Genomic DNA, 22,055 nt, shown 5'->3' on the forward strand with positions numbered 1-22,055 from the left:
TAGAGTTCTGGTGAGAGTTCTGAGTACCACTCGTCGAGTTGTATGCAGTTCTGTTCGTGGAATAATTAACTCTTTATTTAGAAAATTTAAATTGATAATTTATAGGCCACTTGCGATCCGACCGGAAACAAGTTTGGAGAACTCTTTTATTTCGTAATGAAATAGAATTTCGATTAAAGTTCTCAGTAGCAATCTCCGAGTTATACAAAGTTCTGTTCGTAAAATGGTTAAGTTTTTATTTTATAACAATTCAAATTTACTATTTTTGAGTCACTCGCGATCCGACCGTGAACAAGTAGACAGAACTGTTTTATTTCGTAATGAAATAGAGTTCTGTGTAGCACTCGTCAAGTTCTGGGAGGTTCTGTTCGTGGAATAGGTAACTCTTTATTTATAATCATTTAAATCAACAATTTATGGGCCAATCGCGATCCGACCTTGAACAAGTTGAGAGAACTTCTTAGCTCCGTAATGAAATATAGTTCTGATGAGAGTTCTGAGAAGCACTCGCCAAGTTCTATAAAGTTCTGTCCGTGAAATGGTTAACTCTTTATTTATAACAATTTAAATCAACAATTTATTGGGCACTCGCGATCTGGCCGTGAACAAGTTCAGAGAGCTCTCTTATTGCGTAATGAAATAGAGTTCTGATTAGCACTTGTCTAGTTCTATAATGTTTTTGGTAATACTGATTAAATTTTATTAGGCACGTTTTATATATTTTGTAATGCTTTACCCCTATGGCATTTGTGGTCAGTAGATTATGAGAGAACATTGATTTCCCTTTATTCCGTTATTTTGCGAGAACTCTTTTAAATTTTCATGAGGAACTATAGAACTCTTCGAGTGCTACTGAGACCTCTACAAAATATAGACATTTTAACATTTACGGTTTTGTTTCAAGTTAGCACCGAAACATTAAATTCGCTATAAAATCTTTATTTACCCAGAACTATTGGTCTAACCTAGCAGGAACTCTAGATCTCTTTGAGTGCTACTCAGAACTCTAAAAATATATCGATTTTTAAAACTTTTTGTCGCCAACTTCACAGGGATAAAAAAAATACGTGATTAAATACTGTCTGCATACTGTGATAAATTCTGCGATACATTTCAGCCACTTTCACAGCCTACAACCAGAGAAATCAGATCACTGCTCATTGTTCTTGCTTGGTGTAAACTGCTAACGAAGAGAGACATGTCTACGCAGTAATAGCTAAAATTCAAATGACGCAATCGTGATTAAATTTTGCACATGTGACCCAAGTCGTACTAGTTCTAAGCACACATGCTAACTTTGTGGGTGCGTTATTGCTTGGTAGAATCATTGACCCATCAAAATCAAAACATCAAAACCAAACATTTTCTTTGTGCTTTCAAAACATCAATGGCCTGCGTACTAAAGCCAGTTGTTTTCATAATGATGTTTTATCTAACTCTTATGACTTTATTAGCTTGGTAGAAACTTCTTTAACGACAAATTATTTTGACTCAGAATTCTTTGATGATAGGTATGTGGTCTGGAGGCAAGACAGAAATATTGAACTACAAAAAAAGGCTAAGGGTGGGGGAGTATTGTTTGCTGCGCTTAAAAAATATAATATTCAAAAAGTAAATAGCTGGGAAACTAACTATGAAAGTGTAATTGTCAAACTGGTTTTGAACTCAATTACGGTGTATATTTGTACTGTTTACATAGAGCCTGATTCACCACTTCATATATATGAACAGTTTTTTGAATTTGTAGAATCAAATTGTCCTGTGGGTTGCACAATTCTTTGTATAGGGGATCTGAATCTACGACAAATAACTAGTTCAAATTTCGATTTAATGACGTCATCAGCTAAATGTAAAAGTCTTGACAATTTTATGTCCCTCTTTAATTTGATTTCAATTAATAATATTCCTAATAGCAATGGCCGAACCTTAGATCTTGTTCTCACAAATCTCTCAAAAGTAACAGTTCAAAGAGAATGCGATCCACTGGTAATAGAAGATAAACATCATCCTCCCCTTCTTATTCAATTTACAGCATTGTATTCAACCAAACTTAAAACAGTGCCTAACACAGTAGGTTATAATTTTAGGAAAGCAGATTTTGAAAAACTTTACCGAAACCTATTAGCTGTGGATTGGGGGATGCTGCAGAATATTAAGGATGTCAATCACGCTGTCGATCTATTTTATGAAGTATTGTATCAAATATTTGATGATTGCATTCCCCGTAAAAGAGCAACTAATAAAATCTACCCTACATGGTTTACCCCGAATATTATTAATAAAATTAAACGTAAAACTTATCATCGTAAAAAGAGTCGTTTCAGTGTAGGCAACACTAAGTACCATGAAGAGCAATTTCGTCAACTGCGTAGGGAAATTAAAGCAGAAATAACTGCTGCTTATAAAGAGTTTTTAAGCAGCACAGAAGATAAATTGAAGAATGATCCGAAATTATTATGGTCCTTCATTAAAAATAAATCGCGTCACTTGTCTTCTGATCGCATACAGTACAATGGTCACGAGCTTACTGATGATAGGGACATAGCTAAAGCATTCGGGCAACATTTTAGTTCAGTCTATGGCTCCTTAAGAGCGGACTATGACGTATCGAACATGTCTCTAAATGATCGTTCCAGTGCTCTTCTTGATATATTTTCACTACCTCTCATATCTGAAAAAGAAATAAAAGAAGCAGTAAGGAAGTTGAAATCGAAAACAGCAAGTGGCCCAGATATGATCCCAACGTACATTGTGAAAGGCTGTTCAGATATATTCTTACAACCTCTGCATATTATATTTAATTTATCTATAAAAACATGTACCTTTCCTGAAAAATGGAAGGAGTCAGTTGTGTGTCCAATACCCAAATCGAACTCCGCTAGTAACATTGAACAGTTCCGACCAATTTCTATCTTATCTGCGTTTGCCAAGGTGTATGAATATATACTGCATAAGCGAATAATGGATCATGTTAAACCTGCATTATCTGTCAGTTAACATGGATTTCTGAAGGGCAGATCTACTGTATCAAATCTAGCACTAATAGCAGACTACATTTCGAAGGAACTTGACAAGCAAGGACAAGTAGATGTCATATATACTGATTTTTCTAAAGCATTTGACGTAATTGACCATGACATTCTCTTAAACAAACTGGCATCCTTTAACTTCTCGAAATCAACTCTGCAATATTTTGCTTCCTACCTTCAAAATCGTAAACAAACTGTACTATATCGTAATCATAAATCTCAAATGTTTCATGCAACATCTGGAGTCCCTCAAGGCTCGAATCTGGGACCTCTACTTTTCATTTTGGCGGTAAATGATCTTCCTGAGTGTTTTCAATTTTCTAAAAATCTACTCTTTGCTGATGACCTTAAAATATTCAACAGAATTGAAACAATTCAGGACTGTTTAGAACTTCAGAGTGACTTACAAAATCTTGAAGTTTGGTGCAAAAACAATAAATTTAAGTTAAATGTTCGTAAATGCAGTTATTTAACATTCACTAGAAAAGAAAAATATATTCAATATAATTATTCAATATTAGGGGAAAAACTAAAAAAGCTTGATTTTATAAGGGATTTGGGAGTTATTTTTGACTCAAAATTAACCTTTATTCAACATATTGAAACTATTTGCAAAGAAGCCTACAAAAATCTTGGATATATTTATCGAGTCAGTAAAGATTTTCAAAATGATCAAACTTTAATTGTGCTGTATTATGCATACGTCAGGTCAAAATTAGAATATTGTAGTAATATATGGAACCCTAATATACAGAAATACTCATTCTTGATTGAGCGTACTCAAAATAAGTTTTTAAGGCTTCTTACCCTTAAGAAAACAAAATTCTATCCAAAATTTGAAAGCTACATTAACCTTGTTGAAAATTTTAAATTTGAAACATTAGAACTCAGGAGAAGAAATATTGATTTATTGTTTTTACACAAACTCTTTCATGGCAAAATAGACTATCCTGATCTTAACGAAAAAATATGTATCCAAGTACCATCTATTAAATTGCGCACTGCTTCGAAAAATACATTTTTTGTATGACAGCGAAAACAAACGTTTTAAGCAGATCTCCTATATGGAGAGTTAGTGCAACCTACAACAGGTTAGTTAAAGAAAATTTCAATCTGGATGTACTGGCAATGGATGTAAGTAGTTTTAAGAAGTCTATTAATTTTGTAAGACAAATGTAGTTATTGCCAATAGCTTTATTAACCTATATAATCTGTATAACGATATACTATGTAACACTGTAATTAGGCCTGTGCCTGTTGTGTTATGTCAATAAATCAAATCGAAAGTATTCTTGATTCACTCTAATATCTTTTAACTTATAAGGATCATCGTGAACACTATTATGAACTTGACAAATCAAGTTCTGTAGAAGATATCATTGTACTCAACTCATTACTAGGATTTCAAGGAACATGAAGTTTTTAAACAATACTTTGAAAACAACTGAATATGATTGTTAACAAACTAAAGTTGATTTCCCAGATTACAAGATTCAGGTCAATTGTTACGTTTTCGTACAAATCCTCCAAACTTGCAACACTATGCTAATGGTTTAAAAGAATTACTGACAAACTGAACTTACTCACAGACTTGCCATACATGTAAATAGCTTAATGAGCTTGTAGCTAGTAATTCGTAGAGTTGCTTTCTCCGATTTGAACAACTTCATTGGTAAATTAATATCTAATATATCTATTAAAGAATCATACAGTTGTAATTTCCTTCTAGTCAGTAAGGTTTATTAATAGTATTTTCTTTGTTATTTCTGTTAGTTATCCAGAAAGTGACAAGAGATTTGATGAAAGAATAGATAAATGTCATGTCAGTGTCAGTGTCAGTTTCTGGTTTTATCAGTGGTTAAATGGTTAATAATAGCATGCATAAAATGCCATCAGGGAGGTTCAAGCACCAAGTTTATATTGATTCAGGACATGGACATTTTTTATTCATATCTTAATATAACAAATATATATTTTGTTCATAATATCTTGTAGAAAGGAGGGGTTAAAACCTGGTAACACCTTTTTTGTAGAGCATGACAAACACAGTTTGTTTCTGACGACTCAAGTTGGCCTGCTTAAAAGTGGCTTGGCGTGGCAATACTAAATACCACTCGAAAGAGTAGAATATGTAAGCACTGATATACCTACATGTTACAAAATAATACTTATACTGGGACACGTTAACGTTGAGACATTTCTGCATACGATACATCATATTGGCTGACACTACTTGTAGCTGCTCACGGAATTCTCTAAATTGTGTGGGTAATGTATTTCTGCAGCTAAGCTAAGACATGGGAGTTATTTACATTCACCTTCTGCATTAATTACCTCCAGAGATAGAAATCACACGAGGACAAATCCGGGGAACGGAGGTGCTATATCTCTTTTCTTACTCTGTAAATAGTTCATGTGCCAACGCCACGGATCGTTTGAAATGTGGCTCCATCTTGTTAAGGATAGTGTTTCTTGTGGTGTCAGTTTGCCACAAACTGTTGCAAAAATTCACAATAAACTTCACTATTCACTGTTGATTTAAAATTCACTGGACCACTACACGTGTCCCTGAAACTGTATCACAAACACCAATTTTTTGGTCATTGAGAAGTGTCATGTGAAATACTGTTCATAAAAACCAATTCCGCGTATTTGCGCATTCACGTAACCTATAAAGCAGAATTACGCTTTGTCTCACACAATGTATAGCAGAGTGTTCAAATGTCCATCCGCAATCATGGTCAATAACTAATTACAATAAGTAACCCGCTTACCTTGTGTCCGGTTCCTTCGGTCCCTGGAACATGTTACGCGGTATAATTTCAGTTTCAGAAACTTCAGCACATTGACGCACTGTTCGTGTCACATCAATCTGCTGAGATAATTTCCACTTTTGTGGGCATCGTGTTATCCGCTGCTGGATATGACGGACGACCTCCGGTGTTCGGGTAACATTTGCTTTCAACCTACTCACATTCGCCACAGAGCTAGTTTGACGTTAGTATTAGCATTAAGTTCTGAACACAGCGTTTCGCAGGTGGTTTTATTTCTGGGTATCTGAAAGTGAAACATGTTCTGTGTTTCAGTTGACGCCGTCTGCACATATTCTTCCATTATCACAATTCGATGCTGCACGCAATACACCATATTCTCTACGCGACTTGTTTACCAAAACTGAACAGGCAGGGAAATCCAGCTAAATAATTACACATCGAGCGGCACACTGATGCCACATCGCGGTGCCACGCAGAAATAGACCCCAGAAGGTGCTAAGCAATTTCATATCGGCCGGCACACCGGCGCCAGCCACAATTCTTGAGAGAATTACACACAATTATTTCTCTTCTATGGTGTTACCTGACCAGGCCACTTTTACATGATCTACTTTATACATGTGCTTTTGAATCTCGATCTAGCTATATATTTGCATTCATATAGTCTGAATACTTTTTACATAGATTTCGATTCATTTACTGCGGATTTCTTTTCTAAGAACCGAAAACTTATGTATTATCTTTGTGTGTAAATTCTGATTTTTTTTTCGCTTGTATGATTTATTTTAGAATAGCTCTATTTCGTCTTTACTTGCAGGAGTAAGCCATGGCGATGACTCTCTTTTCTGGTTCGACTCATCAGGATTGGTAGCAAATACTCATTACACTGGAGAAGATAAACTCATGCAAGACGTCCTGCTTGACATATGGACAAGTTTCATGAAAACAGGGTAAATATAAACATACGAAGAATTTAATTTCAGAGTAAACAACAAAACTGCATTCAAACATCAACCTAATCTATTGTCAGTTGTATTTGCATGATTAAACCTATTATTTCAAATCAAACTAACAGCTTAAAACAGAGTTGGAGAGGGGACGCAATAACGAGCAAAAAGTTAAGGGAGATAAAGGCTTTGCAAATTGCTTGAGGAATTACAAGTAATTTCCATTATTTTTCAACTCAATTTGGCAAATTTCGAGTAGTTCAAAATCCTACAGAACGTTTTGGATATTACCAGACATGCGTAGAATTTCCTTTGTGTTGGACAAAGAAAATATATAGTAATTCTAAAGGCATCAATAATGGCTATTATCGAAAGAAATTGCTGAAAACGAGAAGCAAAACAGAAAAATGGAAAACTAAAAGCGTATTTAAAGGCAAACTGATTTGAAAATACTAAGATTATGTAATAATTTAGTTATTCTTTCTTAGACACATGAGAATAATTTCTTATCAGTAGAGTTACTTTCTCCATCTAATTACCAAGGCACGTGTACATCGTCAATCAGAAATATTCGATTAATCTTCAAGCGTCTTCTGTTGCACTAAGAATCTGAAAGATTTGTGGGAAAAATTGAATTTCCAACAGAATATGTTTTTGTGGTTTCCTTCTCTAAGGAACGTCCACAGAGACACAAAAGAGAAGAAAATTCTGGCGAGGCTTCATCGTGATTATACTCTCTATAACTAACTAACTAACTCTACGGTTTATGAAACCTGGAGCTTCAATGTCTCGTTCACAAAAGCTCTCAATTGACTTCTGTTCTTAGCCAACTGGATCAGTTTCTATTTTTATTCCTATTTCTGTGAGATCCATCTTAATATTGTCCTCTCATCTGCGCCTAGATCTTCCTAATGGTCGTTTTCCGATTGAATTTCCAGGTAAAACTTTGGAAGTATTCCTACTGGCTACATCACCTGCCCACCTGAGCCTCCTAGACTAGATGACTCTAACAATGTTTGGTAAACAGTATAAATTATGTAGTTCCTGCCGTTCCTTTTAGGTTCGAATATGCGTCTCAGGATTTTAACTTTAAAAATTTCAGAATGTCTTCCCTCAGAGTAAGCGATCATATTTTACAGTCATATTTTACAGCCATACAGCACAACAGGTATGATTACCGTTTTATATATTTGAAGTTTCAAATTCTTCGACAGAATTCTTGACGACAGAAAATTTTGAAGAGAATAATAACACATATTTCCTGCTTTCAGTTGACATTTAATTTTTTCTTGGGTATGTTTTAGCCTGTTAATATTGACCCTAGATATTTGAAAGTATCACCTTTATCGAAAATATTATTTTATATTTAAACGCATTCATAATTTGCAGTATGATGATAGCGGTGAACTTCCATATATTTAATTTTTTCTGCATTTACTTCCAAACCTATGTCCCTGTAAGCGTGTAATAAGATCTCTGCATTTCTTTCTATTGTTCTCATATCATTCCCTACTATATTTACACCATCAGCATACGCCATAAACTGGTACTTGAATTACTGAATACCATTCAGCTCTAGGTCCTGGTTAATCTCTTTGATTTTTCTTTTAGCGTACTCGAGAACAAAGTAGGACAACGCATCTACTTGTTTTTCAGGACAAAGTAGGAGAATTTATTTTCTTGTTTCAGGCCAATCTCAACTTTTCTTTGGGATTTTTAATCTTACTTTGGGATTAATTTAATCTAACTAGCTTCTTTGATATTCCAAATTCTGTAAGAATGTTGTACATTATCTCCTCCCTTCGTGATTATATGGTTTCATACTCGCTTATTAAGTGGGAGATATGAACTGGGTTCAAAGTATGAGCTTATGTGGTTTGAATTGCACGTTGAATTGTAGGTACCTTCTCATGTACGAATCTTAAGGCACTTTCGCAGCGGGAACCCAGTCCATGTTGATCTGAATCAACACGTTTTTCACATTGCGAAATCGGCAATGCTGAGTCGGACCGAAATCAGACAGATGCATGCCGAGTCGAACCGTGTTGGTCCACGTCTTTACTTAGAAACATGGGAATAACTTATGCTAACTGTACCGTAAGTATCACAACAATACTGTGCTGAAGTTAGTCTGTGTTCAATGTTGGAGAGTCAATTTTTTGCTGCCGTGGCGATTTGTTTTGGCAGCTGCATTCTATTTATTATACGGATAAAACGTCTAACAAAGTTGTTCATTTATTAAACAAGCATCATAGAATATCAACTGTATGATAGTGAATTATATAGCTTAAATAGAGGTTTGGGAGGAGCAAAAATCATTATAAGCTGAACAATTACGCTCAGAACTGTAAAATATTTACTGTTATTTCGGACAGGTTGCGGTACCAAAATATTAAGAAGACTTAGCGCAATGTAGAGATAATATAAAGAAACAAGAATGTAGAAGCGGTAAGGACCTTCATAGGAATTCCGGAGACAATAAGTACTCTTCCACATTATTTTTGTATGAGGATGAATTACTTTATGGTGGATTTTTCTGCTTCCTGGTGAATCATTCTTGAAGTAGCAAAGCCAGTGCAAACGTATGTCCGTGCTGAATCGTTCCGGGCCAATGCGAACCGACCCGAGTAGTGCCATTCACTCCAAAAGCATCCTTGGGTGGTAAACTAACACTAAACTATAAGTCAACCAAGTAACTAATAGTCTAGCAGTGATTCTTTTATAAATGCAAATGCAGGAACTATAGCCATATTTCATGTTCGTAATCAGAGATTGTTCTGGTTTGGTTTGTGGAAAGTTTTGTTATCAGTGAATAGCATACTGTTGACAAGGTTTGAAAAGTAGGAACCTAGGCTTACAGTGCAGAGGATATAGACGCTGCTCGGGAAACAGATAAGGACGGAGTTAGCGAGAAAATGAAAGTACAAGCATTAATGGCGGGAACTTACCGCTACTACTCTTCTGCTAGTATATGGATATAAAAGTTGGTGTGTTAAGGACGCATAAGACTAGGTGTAGGGTCAGCCCTAGGCAATTTGCCGTCCCGAGAAGTGACATCATTTGTCGATCCTTCCTTTCTCTAGAAAAAACAAATCTTAAAAACCACGATTTTAAGTATGCTACCCCATCATGAACATCGAAGGGGAGGGAAAGAGCATTTGCATTCTGTAAATTCTAAAGTCTAAACTACAAATACAATTTCGTAGTGTCTGTTTTTTCTTGGTCCGCGTCCTCAGGTTGCGGATCGAGGAGAAGGCCTCTAGATATAGAGGTTAGCTGCGAATATACTGAATAAGCAGTCGCGGACAGACGACTAGGAGTGGTCCTCCAGCTTGGGGGTTTGGGTAAGGCTAACACCCTCATCCTGTAAAAAAAAGGTACTTGTTCAGAAACATTCACAAAAGCCTCGGACAAGGACTGATAACTTGGCACGACATCAGCAAAAGAAAATGGACATGAGATTTGGAACATGGAATATTAGAAGTCTTTATAGGGCAGGCGCGTTAAAATCTGTAACGAGTGAGTTAGAGAAATACAAGATGGACTTAGTAGGAGTTCAGGAAGTTAGGTGGGAAGGAAATGGAACTGAGAATTCCGGAAATTTTACGTTCTTTTACGGGGAAGGAAATAAAAATCACCAGTTAGGAACAGGGTTTTTCGTTCACAAACGAATATTACCATCAATTAAACGGGTTGAATTTGTTACTGACAGACTTTCTTTTATTACTCTTAAGGGACGGTGGTGTGATATTATTGTTTTAAATGTACATGCTCCAACTGAAGATAAGGGTGACGATATAAAAGATAGTTTTTACGAAGAAGTGGAACGGATATTTGACCAACTCCCGCGATACCATATGAAGATTCTATTAGGGGATTTCAATGCGAAGGTAGGACGAGAGGATATTTTCAAACCGATTATAGGGAACGAAAGTTTACATAAGGAAAGTAATGACAACGGTGTTAGACTCGTGAACTTTGCAACATCCAAAAACCTAATCGTAAAGAGTACAAAATTCCCATATCGCGACGTTCATAAATACACTTGGACATCACCAGACGGAAAAACACATAATCAAATTGATCACGTTTTAGTAGATAGAAGAAGACAATCTAGCATAATTGACGTTAGGTCGTTTAGAGGGGCTGATTGTGACACTGATCACTACCTGGTAGCAGCGATAATACGGGAGAGATTATCGTTGAATAAATGTAATACTCGTACTCAATGTCCGAAAACGGAGAGATTTAATTTAAAGAAATTAGAAGAGAGCCAGGTAAGAGAGGAATACCAGATTGAAGTTTCGAATAAATTCTCGGTTTTAGAAGACTCGGAGTGCACTAGTGTTGAGGATACTTGGATTGAAAATAGAGATAGCATTAAAAGTTCAGCAATAGAAAAATTGGGACACGCGGAAATACGTAGGAACAAACCATGGTTCGACCAAGAATGCATTAAACTAGTAGAGAAGAGAAAACAGGCAAAATTACGGTGGCTACAAAATCCGAATGAAATAACTACACAAAATTTCGCAGATATCAGGCGGGAAACTTCCAAAACTTTTAGAACAAAGAAACGGGATTTTTTGAAAGCTAAAATTAAGGAACTTGAAGATAATAGTAAAAATAAAAATATTCGGGACATGTATAAGGGGATCAGCGAATTTAAGAAAGGCTATCAACCTCGTGCTTATATATTAAAGAAATCTGACGGAACAGTTCTCACTGATACGGATAGCCTCTTAAATAGATGGAAAGATTTCTTTGACGATCTGCTGAACACGCAGCCAAAAACTAATGTGCGTGGAGAAAAGGAGATACACACCGCAGAACCGTATATTCCAGAACCCAATCGAATAGAAGTGGAAGCCGCTATAAAGAAATTAAAGAAACACAAATCTCCGGGTGTAGATGAAATTCCGGCTGAGTTAATTTTAGCTGGAGGCGAAAAATTGTGGAACAAGATACACAAACTCATTCTCCTTATCTGGAACAAGGAAGAATTGCCACAAGAGTGGAAAGAGTCAATCATTGTTCCAATTCACAAGAAAGGCGACAAAACTGACTGTAATAATTATCGAGGCATTTCTCTTCTGTCAACATCCTATAAAATCCTTTCTCTTCTGTCAACATCCTATAAAATCCTTTTAGCAAGATTGACCCCATACGCAGATGAAATTATTGGAGATTATCAGTGCGGATTTAGACGAAATCGATCAACTATCGACCAAATATTTACCATTCGCCAAATACTCGAAAAGAAGTGGGAATACAATACCCCGGTACATCAACTATTTATTGATTTTAGAAAGGCTTACGACTCGGTTAGGAGAGAAACATTATACAACGTTCTTACAGAACTTGGAATACCGGAAAGCTAATTAGATTAATTAAGATATGTTTAAGTGAATCCCAAAGTAAAGTCCGGGTAGGAAAATTTTTGTCCACGAGCTTCCACGTCGAAAATGGCCTGAAACAAGGAGATGCGTTGTCGCCATTATTATTTAACTTTGTGCTGGAATACGCCATAAGGAAAATCAAAGATAGCAACCAGGGCCTAGAGTTGAACGGAATTCACCAGGTTATGGCATATGCTGATGATGTAAATTTAATAGGGGATGATAGGAGAACAGTAGAAATAAATGCAGAGATATTATTAAACGCTTGCAGGGACATGGGTTTAGAAGTAAATGCAGAGAAAACTAAATACATGGAAGTGCGTCGGGACCGTAGTACGGCAAATTGTGGAGGCGTTAAAATATTAAATAATACTTTTGATAAAGTGAATACTTTCAAATATTTAGGATCAATATTAACAGACGAAAATCATATTCACGAAGAAATTAAATGTCGACTAAAAGCAGGGAATTCGTGTTACTATTCGTTTCAAAATCTCTTGTCGTCGCGAATTCTGTCGAGGAATTTGAAGCTTAAAATATATAAAACGATAATCATGCCTGTTGTTCTGTATGGTTGCGAAACATGGTCGCTTACTCTGAGGGAAGAACATAGACTGAAAGTATTTGAGAACAGGATCCTGAGAAGAATATTCGGACCCAAGAGGAACGAGAATGGGGAATGGCGGAAGCTTCATAACGAGGAACTACATAGTTTATACGGTTTACCCAACATTGTTAGGGTCGTCAAGTCTAGGAGGCTTAGGTGGGCAGGTCATGTAGCTAGAATGGAAGAAAGTAGAAACGCTTTCAAAGTCTTGACTGGTAGACCCATAGGAAAACGACCATTACGAAGACCTAGGCGCAGATGGGAGGATAATATTAAGATGGATCTCGCAGAGATAGGAATACAAAGTAGAAACTGGATCCAATTAGCTAAGGATAGAAGTCAGTGGAGAGCTTTTGTGAACGCGGCACTGAACCTCCGGGTTCCATAGGCCATAGAGTTAGTTAGTTAGTCTGTTTTTTCTTTAAATAATAATCTATTATGTTAGTGAAAGATAAAGCAAACACACCTGGAGAGGAAAAACGGTTATCTTTATATATATATTTATATATATATATATATATATATATATATACAAGGGCGGATCCAAGGGAGGTTATTGGCTATAGCTCCAGCTCCCCCCTTGACTCTCATGTTTACACTGGATAAAATGGGCTTCAATCCTGCTTTTCACTGGATAAAACGGCAAACTATGGTTTAGCCCCTCCCTTGATCATACCCTGGATCCGCCACTATATATATATATATATATATATATATATATATATATATATATATATATATATATATATATATCGAGCTTCAAATTCAATATATCAGATTGCAATTCCATTGCAACTAGCTCTTTTATCTTTATTTCTTGGTTTTTCTTCTATGGCTGTTAATTTTTTTAAAAAAATGTTTTCACTTTCAATGATAAGGAGCTTGTTTGTGACAAAGGCAAGACTAATTTTCATATCAGAACTATGGTAACTTGCTAAATGAAACAGGTGTTCGCTACTGTTCGAGAATTGAGTTTTTGTATTTTTCAACAATCAAGCAATTCATGCTGGGATTTGTTTGACCGTTTGCTTTAGCACTGTCCACGTGACCTTAAACTAATGTGACCTAAACATGATTTATGAATGTATTATTCAAATAGAAAGTCAGCTTAGTAAACTTAATTGTCATCATAATGAAGTCTGTTTCCAATCAGAAATATTTATTTTAAATAATATAGTTCAGGGTCGTCATTTCAGGCTTTGCTTGAAGGGGGCAAAAGCAACACCGACATAAGACTTACACGTTTTGTACTAGTATATTAGTAGACAATCGATTTAAGTATATGTATTCCTCAAAATCTTTGGGGGGGGGGGGATTTCCCCCTCCTGCCCTCCCTAAATGACGCTCCTGATATAGTTATGGCAAATTTTTCCGTCCCTCGAAACATGCCGCCCTCAAAACTTGCTATACTGATGCAAGTGCACGTGCTGCACATATGGTAGAGCCGGCCTTGGCTGAATATCTTCGAAAATAGTTTCGAGATTATCATTTGGAACAAATAATAGAAACAGAGATGAATGGAGAACTGTAATATGTAGTGCACCCGTATCAATGACTGTATTCAATAGAAATATGATGTAGGTTTCCGAGATCTTACATTTTTTTGCAGGTTTTATGTTGTTTAGGCACGTTTTACGTTATACGTTTTTAGTTTCCCCGTAAAACGATTTTTCTGTTTTTTTAAATAAATAAAAAAATAATAGCTCGGACTCCTTTAAAATGTTTTTATAAGTTAATTCGAAAAAAATAGGAGAACGGCTTTTTACACACTATTAACAGCCAACCCACCGATGTAACTTCTGTAACAAGGGAGAAAATGCAACAGATCTATCCAGCTTTCCAATTTCATGGTTAGGAATAATTTGGTTTTAGTTTCTTAGCCTTCGCCTATCAACAGCATTTCGGTCATATTGCAGTCTCAATTGATCGTGATATACTAATGTTAGGGACAGAAGCTAATGTGAACAAATGTAAGGAGAACCCCAAATAGTTGTAAATTTTGATATGTGTTGCGTATAGAAACGAAGTGGAACTGTTAAGAGTTGCAAAATTTTCATTGAAATACATTTACAAAACAACAAAGATTTGTGTAATGCACTTGGTTTTCAGTTGAACGTCCCTTTCATCATCAGGCTATATGAGACGAGGACCTATATAGCTTAATGTGGACTCTGAGCCACATGAGCTTCCACCGTGAACTGTAGTATACTTTTTGCGTTATGTATTGCAACTATTTTTAATAAAAACTGCCGCAGTTTTTTTCACTGAAATTATTCTACGTTAGTATGATATGTGTGTTCCTTACATGTAAATTATGTATATCACATGCCATTCCATCTTTCCTTAAAATCGTAAACATCTTCCTTTCTTTCTCTGAAAAATGTGGGAAAATTAATATGTTCTTATACGAAATACGCGAAATATGCATAAGATTTCAGTTAGAACCTGGCAGGGGCGGATCCAGGACCGACTTCTGGGGGGGCGGTGGGTTGTCATACTGCTACTTTTAAGGGCTCCAAACTTTGGGATGGGTTTTATTTATATATATAAAATAAGAAAGTTACCTCTTCTGGGGGGGATCGCCCCGATCGCCCCCCCTGGATCCGCCCCTGCTGTGAAGAAGATATTTGGATGGATAATGAGGTGAGAGAATATATGTAGCATTATTCTATCCTGATCTTAGAAGGTGGATAATGAGAATGTGAGTTAGATTGCACTGGCACGAAATAGGATCAAATGAGAACGTAGTATATATCTGTTGGAATGAATTATCAAGGTTAATAAATCTATGGATTACTTGGTTTGATTTTCGTATCAAAATATTGAAAATTGCAGTACTAATTAAACTATCCTTCAGTAATAGCCACTTTAAACCTACCCAAGTAAGTAAACGGGTTACAAAGATATATGTACTTCTTTTTTGAATCAAAAGAGCCAATATACTTCAATCAAAAATTTTCTTGTACGCCTTTCATCTGGAGAAGAACATATAGTATAGCCAAACCCAAACTATCACTTAACTCAGTATGATGTGCTTATTCCGTAGAAAATATGAAAACTCAATTTTGGGGCCTTCAAAAATTTTGTGGCCCCATGATCCAAAAACTTATTATTGGCCAGATAGCAAGCTTTTGATCCATTTATTTTAATCATTCCTAAAATTCTTTTCTTAATTCAGTATAAATTTGTACAGATTTAATTCAGTATAAAATTAAGTATTGGCCAAGACCGCAATCTTTTGATTCATTTTTCCTTAAAATTCTTGTTTAATGTATTTCTTTTGTTTTAGCGTTCCAAGTGTGAATAGAGGACTGACATGGGAGCCGATACCAACTGATGGCACTTTGAAGTATCTGTATATTAAATCTCCAACAGATATCTCAATGAAGACAAGCGAAACGAGTCTTGGTCACAGTGATTTTTGGAAGTCTTTGCCTCTCACGGACCAAGTAGGTTTGTGAAAATAATACCTGAGGACAGGCCAGAACTAATAGAAAAAATTTTAAAACCATCACATATGTCATTACATTGTATTTTCAGCAACATTGTGTCCTGTTTTGTTTTTGGCACTTATAAGAATAATCTATCATATTAGCGCTTGATAGAATCTTGTGTCATTTCGGAGTGATCAGGAAATAACACGTTGTTAACTCTCATCTTTCTATCCACCAATGTTACTTTTCAAATTTAATGCATAATTTCAACACAGTGATGTAACTTTTGATGAATAAAATAAAGTAAAATAAAATACTAGAGATTATATTTATTCCTGTAATTCTAAACCTTACTAAAACTTTTAACCGGCGTTTTTGTAGTACATAGTATTTTGTAAGTACATTTCTTTATTCTTCTTTTGTCAGATGAAGAATTAATGAAAGATGAAACGATCAAATTATCATTCTATTCTCTGTTAGTTGATGGATAAGTTGGTATAAATGTTCTTTCCATATAAGGGTGGCCCAAAAGTAGGTATACAGTCCCGTACTGATCAGCTTACTGCATTTTATATAATTTTTCATTGCTATCCATAGCTTTTTATTATTTTTTCTTAATATCTTTTACTTATATCTTAAGCTCGGAAGGGCCGAAGCAAATAAACCTATAAGCTAGAATGTTATACTTGATCAATGCAGGGATATATGCCTACTTTTGGGCCACCCTGTATTGTGATATCATCTGTCGGTTATGGGGAAACTATCTGCATCGCCCAATAGGGAAATGGCTAAGAGAAAGATATGATGCATATTTTCCAAGTATCTATGATATTGCTAATAAAACGGACAATAGAAAAGTAACAGAACTTAAGGTTTCTTTGAAAAGTAAACTATTTGTCTATTTGTTTATAATCAATTATTGAATATACTCGAGTGTTTAAGGACAATGTTGTAGCACATTAATTTGCAAGATTCTACAACAAAATATCTAACACATGCACTGATATATTTTGACTAGATTATGTAAATGATATTCTGGTGAACGCAGACGCGATCGCCTAAAATTGTATAATTTTTATTACGGATATTTATTAGAGGCTTAACGAGATGCTCTTTCCGACAAGAGCTTGATGCTTCTTTTAAGAAATATAAAACTAAACTCTTACTGTTAGAATTTCATCGAACTCATGTTAAAGGTCTAAAAATTAGGAGTAAGGCTCTTATATTTGATGTAGCTCAACAGTGTTCTCTTTCTCATGTTTTGCAAGGAAAAACGGCGTGGCCAGTGCTGGCTGATTCGGACAGTTCTTACTCCCGATGGAGATTCCTACGATAATGTTTTTACAGTTCAAAAGGTATTTTATGATCATTATCTAATACCTTTTCGTGCATCGAGAGAGCCCAATCTTCAGAATTCTATTTTTGATGCTATTCTCAACGTTGTGACGTACAATGATAGTACTCTTTTGACGGAGCCTTTTTCACTTGAGGAGAAAGGTTTGGCAGCATTTACTGCAAAGCCAGGGAAATCATCCGGAGAAGATGAGATATTTGGTATGTTCTATCAGACACTTTGGCATGTCATGTGTCAAACACTTACTGATGCGGTCAACGATTGGGTTTTTGCTTCCGAACATATGTAGACCCAACCCTGCAGTCACTATTTTTATACCCAAAGTGCCTCAGCCAACGATGGTTGTGCATTTCAGACCCATTCCCTTTTTAAATACTGACGTTAAAATTATTAGTTGCTGTTTGGGTTTTAGATTAGCTCATCACATGAATATATTACTGGATAACTTGAAAAATGCCACCATTAAGGGTAAAAATGTACATCGGATTTTAATGAATGTAAGAGATTGTACTAGGTTGTATCAGGATTGTAAGATTACCGCAGTAGTTGCTAATTTAGATTTTTATCATGCATTTGATAATATTGAACATTCATATTTATGGAGTTTTGTATGGTTTTGGTTTTTAATACTCGCATTATGCATTAAATAATTATTTTATAAAGATACTAGGAGTTTTCCTACATTCTGTTCATGATTATAAAATCTTGGTGCAAAGTGTTGCTAATTATCAACAAGTATCTTAAGGTATATTGAATAAAACTAAATCAAACTGTCTTGTTATATATAATTTTGCGGAGTTTAGTAATATAGAGGATATTACTAAATTTCAACCTAAGGTTAAAATATCAGTCATATTTTTATGAGTAATCTTCTTGTTACAGTGAGATATAAACATGACATTGTAATTAATAAAATCAGGCATTTAAGTCTGTTGCATAAATATGGGTTACTATATTTGTTGTATTGGACTCGCCTTTTCAATGTTTATGTTCTGAGTAAGCTGTGGTTTTTAGCTAACGTCTTGCCTTAGCAGACAAAAAGCTACAAAGTGTTTGTGGTTGGTTATTGTGGAACAATTGTGTGTGTAAAGATCGCTATACCTGATGGTGGCCGACTGGGCAAAGGAAAGCCTCGGCTCGGTTCTGTTTGTTTGTGGTACTTTATTTCTCGGTAACTACTGCCAGATTTAAATCAAATTTAGTGGCCAAGTATCCCATGGCCTAAGGAATAAAGAACACTGTATATTACGTCTGGGCTTGGTGGGCGACAGGCTCGGCTCAACTTGCCTTGTATGTTGTGTTTGATTTCTCGGTAACACTGGCAGAATATCATCGAAATTTGGTGGACAGGTAATCCATCATCCAAAGAATAAAGATCGGTACACTTGGTGTTCTCGGCCAAGGACAGGTTCGGCTCGGCTCTGATTGTGTATGGTACTTTATTTCTTAGTAACTATTTGCCGGATCTGAAGGAAATTTGCTGGACAAGTAGCCCATCGTCTGAGAATAAAGGTCACTTTATTTGGTGGCCAAGCATGGCCATATACAGGCTGAGCTCGGCAACAGAGTCTGTTTTCTACAGCTATACACGCTGGGAGCTTCCGAGTTCGGTTCTCTGAGTGTGTTCCTCTTGTTACAACTTATCACAAAGAAAAATAAGGATTAGTCATGTTTAAAAAAAACCTAGAAGCTCTACATTTAACTCTTCATAAGATTTCAACAAATTCTTATATACCGTATCCTTCAATAATTTCGATCACTTTTTCTGTGACATATGTATCAAAATTTACTAACTTCGATTGCAAATAGAAAGCATTAAACAAGGAAAGGAAGAAAGAATAAAACGTATACTGTTTTTACATTGCTGAGCTCCAGCTTAGCCAAATTGTTTGTGTGCGCTACTTTGATGTGAAGAATCCATTACTCTCTGTGGTAGCACTAACATTATCCAGTGTTAATTCAGTATCATGAGACAATTAGGATGCTATCTGAATCAAGAACTATCAAACTCCAGTCCAGGAAGTCAAAAATAGTGGTGTCTCGGCGGTGATTGGCTAACCACGCATCACCGAGTAGATACAGCGCCATTTGGCCGGCCATAGATTTTTACGGGCTGTAGCGAAAGGAAGTTCACAACCTCTCTCTACCTGTAAGCAAATTTCATCAGTTTTTTAATATCGTGCAACTCAGGGGCGGATCCAGGGGGGGATCGGGGCGATCGCCTCCCCCAGAAGAGGTAACTTTCTTATTTTATATATATAAATAAAACCCATCCCAAAGTTTGAAGCCCTTAAAAGTAGCAGTATGACAATCCACCGCCCCCCCAGAAGTCGGTCCTGGATCCGCCCCTGGTGCAACTAAAGAAAACTGAAAATAATATTACTTCTGCCAGCCACATGGTGCACATAAGTACCGGTAATAGTGGTCAGGCTTAATTTAGCGCCTAGGCTCCAACCTAGGGCCATATTCGGCTCCCTCTCCCTCGCTGTGTATATTACAAAATAAATTGATCCATTTTACTAGAAATTTCCTGTGTGGGCGTTTGTGTATTACATATTATAATACACTGTTATCTTATAGAGTGATCCGGCCTAAACGTGCATTCAAAGCGAAATTTTCTGTAGTTGCGACTAAATGCAGAATTCATTGTGACGACAATTTGATCATTGCAATTTACACTACAATAACTACGAATATATTTTCTTTGGCGGAAGGGGGAGGGGCAGAAGTATAGTCTTGGCTGTGAGAATAGGGTGGGTCGTTTTGCCACTTTTTTTCGGAACGAAATGTAATACGTGACAAAAGTGGTCCACCCACATGGACATTACAGGTATAGATTTTTTTCAAATCAGATAATATCTTCTGTGAGAACTATTGCCTCAAAGTTTCAAAATTTCACTGAAAATTACAAAAAAATACCAGAATTGTTCATTATTTTTAGTTATGTTAAAATAAACATATTTTTGGATTTATATATGCCAGATGCTATGAAAACTGACATTCAAGTCTCAAAATGTCAGTTATATGCCTCTGAGGTGGGATAGGGGTGCCTCCTCTGGGGCCCGCAAAGTGGGCAAATTCAGTACAATTAAGCGTTTCTACAGGTATTTTCGTCCTTGCCTTTCCCTTCTACTGGTGGTTCATAGTGGTAGCAGAGCATTGTTATTTTTCACCATGACACTCCCACCCCTCCACCTCACAATACTGCAACGCCCTTCTGTCCCGATCTGCGTAACTCAGCGTCACTATCAGGAACGGGGCGGATACGCTTCAAATTGGGCGCCATTTCTCAAGCGCCATATTTGGTTACTGTTGCCTTCAGCTTATATGAATTGACCGTTACAGAGTTTGCTAAACACTATTTTCACATAAAATTCTGTATTTCTTTTTTAAAACAGTCAGTCTTCTTTATTATATCACAAAAATGACTTCAGTGACAATGAAGCAGACCTTGAAGAGAAAGCATACGAAAGCTCTTCTGAGGAAGAGACCAAACCCAGAGACAGAACATCTAAACTGAAGCTAGATTTGACTGAAACTGCTATGATTGCTCAGAGATACAATGTAAGCGAAAGGGCTGCGGCACATATAACATCAACTGTGCTTCAGGCAGCTTTAAAGGCTGGAATTATAACTTTTCAACAATCTAGCAACATAACTCTGCTTTAATTGTGGACAAGAGCAAAATAAGGCATGCGAAACTTAAATTTGCTCGGTATTTAAAAGAAAGTTCTAGAAATGATGATCCCATTAAAAGTCTATACTTTGATGGTCAAAGGGAAGACACTAAAACACACGCAGGCATCGTTAGAGAAGAGCACTTATCACTTGTGGCTGAACCTAACTCTCAATACGTTGGTGACGTGACATCATCTTCTGGCTCTGGCCATGACGAGACCACGGCCATTTTCAAGTACATCATGAACCAAATCGAAGGTGGCTTTGATGAAGTTGAGGTTCTTGGATGTGATGGAACAAACACTAACACTGGTTGGAAGGGAGTTATTCGTCGAAAATTGAAGGAACTAACAGGCTATTTGTCTCTTGCAATTTAATGAACTGCCTTTCCGAGCTCTCTTCACGAATGTTGGCGCTAATTCAAGCTTCTATTCTTACACAGGTCACATAGGTTCAACACTATCTGAGTGTGAAAAGCTTCTAATGGTGTCATTCAAACCAATAAAATGTGACTTACCTCATCATAGTCAAAAGAGCTCAGAAAACTCAGTAAAGACCTGAGATACTTATCTCAAGTCTTCCATTGCTAATGGTCCATGTCACGTCTTTGAGAACATTCACAGGCCTAGATACTTACCAAATGAATACCAGGCTGTAATCCATTTATCCATTAAGACGAATGCATTTCTCGCACTCCCAGAGAATGTTCTTTTCACCATGATGACCGATGGTCTACTTGCTATCCGACAAGATGCATTACATAAGATTCTTAGTGCTCGAAAACACGAAGCAGAGAATCTTCATAACACTATTAGATATAACATCATTCCCGG

General features: G+C 36.2%; 1 protein-coding gene across 2 annotated transcripts in view; it reads left to right on the forward strand.

The window, feature by feature from the left end:
- The window catches only part of LOC145662598 (venom carboxylesterase-6-like), a 159,259-nt gene extending 142,755 nt beyond the window's left edge, over positions 1–16,504 (forward strand). For both annotated transcript variants that reach the window (XM_081728315.1, XM_081728314.1), the window contains exons 9-10: positions 6,621–6,753; positions 16,046–16,504. In XM_081728315.1, the coding sequence (XP_081584441.1) occupies positions 6,621–6,753; positions 16,046–16,217 (305 nt within the window). In that variant the 3' untranslated portion in view covers positions 16,218–16,504. The remainder of the gene's footprint in view (positions 1–6,620; positions 6,754–16,045) is intronic.
- The last annotated feature ends 5,551 nt before the right edge of the window (positions 16,505–22,055 follow it).

Source organism: Thermobia domestica, chromosome 10 (assembly GCF_964235325.1).
Source record: "Thermobia domestica chromosome 10, izTheDome1.hap1.1, whole genome shotgun sequence".
Taxonomy (NCBI): Eukaryota; Metazoa; Arthropoda; class Insecta; order Zygentoma; family Lepismatidae; genus Thermobia; species Thermobia domestica.